Source organism: Zingiber officinale, chromosome 7A, assembly GCF_018446385.1.
Source record: "Zingiber officinale cultivar Zhangliang chromosome 7A, Zo_v1.1, whole genome shotgun sequence".
Lineage (NCBI taxonomy): Eukaryota > Viridiplantae > Streptophyta > Magnoliopsida > Zingiberales > Zingiberaceae > Zingiber > Zingiber officinale.
This window is the reverse complement of record NC_055998.1, coordinates 79,470,289-79,473,589: the sequence shown is the minus strand read 5'-3', so window position 1 is coordinate 79,473,589 and position 3,301 is coordinate 79,470,289. Positions and strand designations below refer to the sequence as shown.

Here is a 3,301-nt window from a genome sequence, read left to right as displayed (position 1 = left end):
AACACGTTTTCTGGGTCTCGATTCGAAAAAAAAGTTTGTTCGAGTTCGGTCGATTAAGTTAATTAGCCGAGCTTGAGTTTGATTTCAAACTCGAAAATATTATCGAGTTGAACTCGAGTTTAATAGTATTTAGTTCGTGAACTCGCAATATATTCGTTTACAAACTAAATCAAATTTAAATTAAGCTCAAGTTTAAAAATAATGAACCAAATCCAAACTCAAATTTCTGAATATCCTGCTCAACTTGGCAACACCACTATTGAAAAAGGGTGAAGATTGAGATGTCCTCTCGGGACGGTCTAGTGGTTAGTGTATGAGATGTTGTCATCATAAGATTTAGAGTTCGAATTTTAATAAAACTGAGATAAATATCTCTCTTATATGTTAATTATTATTTTAAAAATTAATAATTATCTGTGATTAATTTTCTCCTCTAAAGAGGGCGTCCACCGAGTGTATTTTGAGATAAGACATCGTTCAAAAATAATTTATACGTGGTTTCTTGTTTTTTTTATGGGTGGAGCCCACCACTGTAAAGGCAGTGTATTTATTTTATTGTGGATCCTTTTAATCACGTGGCAGTTGTTGCGCACTACTCAACTCGCCAATAGTTATTGACTTATTGGCTTGTCTTACTGGTAGTCCCCTGTCCTCAAGTAGGACCCACTGGTTAGCCTCTGCGAGGCATGCGCAACTACTAAAACTCGCCGGGCTGCTCTGTTCGCACTGAGAAAACAGAGGCGGCAGCCCGATCGCCACAGGCGAATCCTCCCTCCTCGATCTCTCTCCATGTCGCAGTATCTCCCCTCTCCTCCTTCTCCCCCTCCTCTTCCGGATCACAAGAGAAGAGGCGACTGTGCCAGTTCCCGAGCGAATGGCCACGATCCGCCGTCCAAATCAGAAGACCCCAGCGACAGCGACTGCCGATCTGGAGGTCAACCGACGGAGCAGCTCGAGCAACCGGTAAGGAGTAGGATTCATGTTATCGATCTCCAGCCCTATTTGCTCTGCTGATTGATTCCGGATCGGCTCAATAATTGTTTGCGTTTTGATTTGTGTTGTTTTGTTTGTTTTTGAATATGAACGTTTCTTTGTTTGGAGCCTTTTCGTTCGACCTGGCTTACTTTTTGAAAACACTTAGAACTTTTCTTCATTTATCCTTATTTTAGTGTTCCTGATTCATGGCGCATCAGATGAAGATTAACCTTTCCCGAATTTTGTTCTCCTTCATTTCTTCAAATAAACAAAGTGATGAACAAATAAAAATAACACTTTAATAGTCAGATTGCTTGGTAAATGGTATATGATTATGTATTATTTCTATGTCAAATTGATGTTGTTGCGATCTCTTTGTTTGATCTCGAATATGAGAAGGTAGAAGCGATCTCGAAGCAATTCTTGAATCTTTGGAATTTTTCGTCTCGTAATGTTGTGATTTCAATCTGGAATATAATCCAACTGTTGCAGCGGCCGATGGGAGAGGTCGGCGGCGGAGATGGCGTCCCGTACCAGGGCCTCGGCGACCGGCGGCGGCCGGAGAAGCGTCACAAGTTATCAATCCTCCCCCTCGTGTTCCTCATCTTTTACGAGGTCTCCGGCGGTCCCTTCGGCGTCGAGGACAGCGTCGGCGCCGGCGGCCCCCTCCTGGCCCTCCTGGGCTTTCTCCTGTTCCCGCTCATATGGAGCGTTCCCGAGGCGCTCATCACCGCCGAACTCGGCACCATGTTCCCGGAGAACGGCGGGTACGTTGTCTGGGTCTCCTCGGCCCTCGGCCCCTTTTGCGGCTTCCAACAAGGCTGGATGAAGTGGCTCTCCGGCGTCATCGACAACGCTCTGTACCCCATCCTCTTCCTCGACTACCTCAAGTCCGCCATCCCCCGCCTCGCCGCCGGCCCGCCCCGAGGCCTCGCTGCACTCGCGCTCACCGTCCTTCTCACCTACATGAACTACCGCGGCCTCACTGTCGTCGGCGGGATGGCCGTCTTCCTCGGCGCCTTCTCTGTCCTCCCTTTCCTAGTCATGGGCGTCGTCGCCGTCCCCAAACTGAAGCCAAAACGATGGGTCGAGGTCGATTTCCACAACGTCGATTGGAATCTCTACTTGAACACCCTGTTTTGGAATCTCAATTATTGGGATTCGATCTCAACTTTAGCAGGAGAAGTCAGTAATCCGGCGAAAACGCTGCCGAGGTCTCTCTTTTACGCCGTGATCCTCGTCGTCTCCGCCTACTTGTTCCCCCTATTCGTCGGCACCGGCGCGCTCCCCGTCGATCGCGACGCATGGGCCGACGGGTACTTCTCCGACGTCGCACTGGCCGTCGGCGGCCCGTGGCTCTCCTGGTGGGTGCGCGCCGCCGCCGCCGTCTCCAACATGGGGATGTTCGTCGCTGAGATGAGCAGCGATTCGTACCAACTACTGGGGATGGCGGAGCGGGGGATGCTGCCTGAGGCCTTCGCCCGGCGATCGCGCCACGGGACTCCTCTGCTCGGCATCCTTTTCTCGGCCTCCGGCGTGGTGCTGCTCTCGTGGCTGAGCTTCCAGGAGATCGTGGCGGCGGAGAACTTCCTCTACTGCTTCGGGATGCTTATGGAGTTCGCAGCATTCGTGAGGCTGAGGATGAAGCACCCGACGGCGGCGCGGCCGTATAAAATCCCGCTGGGAACCGTGGGATGCGTGCTGATGCTGGTCCCGCCGACAGTGCTGATACTGGTGGTGCTGGCGCTGTCGTCGCTCAATGTAGCGTTAGTGAGCGGCGGGGCGGTGGCGCTCGGGCTGGTGCTGCGGCCGGGTTTGCAGTGGGCGGAGAGGAGGCGGTGGTTGAAGTTCTCAGTGAACCCTGAGCTGGCCGACTTCTGTACAGTTGCTGGCGAGACGACTAATGCTACCGATCACTCTCCCATCAGAGATCTAGAAGTTAATTCAGCACGGAATCTATAATTTTAGTCAAGATTATATAATAATATATGATTATTTGAATAAAAATAAACGAAGTTTTATCTTAATTGATACGTGGTGAAGATGATTACCTAAAAAGGGTGAAAGTAGTGAAAACCGATTAATGTGATGGTCAGGAGGTTAAAGGTATCGGTAACAACTATGAGTTTTCCGATTGGATTATATAGCCGGTTGAACATGAATGTTCGATCGGGCATCTAGCTCGGTCGGATTTATCACAATAATTTAGGATCAATCCCAGCAATTTAGGATCAGTAAGCTATCCTTGTAGGTAAATAGTGAATTCCTTGATATGTGGCCGGTGTTGATCGGGCTGCAGGGCCGACCCGACACAAGATTCCTTTGC

The 3,301-nt window shown here is 49.7% G+C and overlaps 1 protein-coding gene across 1 annotated transcript; it reads left to right on the top strand.

The window, feature by feature from the left end:
- The first annotated feature begins 664 nt into the window (after positions 1-664).
- On the top strand, positions 665-3,002 carry LOC122001611 (probable polyamine transporter At1g31830). Its single transcript, XM_042556443.1, has 2 exons — positions 665-963; positions 1,468-3,002. The coding sequence occupies exons 1-2, from the start codon at positions 790-792 to the stop codon at positions 2,935-2,937; spliced, it is 1,644 nt and encodes a 547-aa protein (XP_042412377.1). The 5' UTR covers positions 665-789; the 3' UTR covers positions 2,938-3,002.
- Positions 3,003-3,301: the final 299 nt, after the last annotated feature.

Excerpts from the sequence above, each read along its gene's own strand:
- LOC122001611 (XM_042556443.1), top strand. The coding sequence starts at position 790 with ATGTCGCAGTATCTCCCCTCTCCTCCTTCTCCCCCTCCTCTTCCGGAT. Across the intron at positions 964-1,467 it reads CGGAGCAGCTCGAGCAACCG|CGGCCGATGGGAGAGGTCGG; the intron begins GTAAGGAGTAGG and ends CAACTGTTGCAG.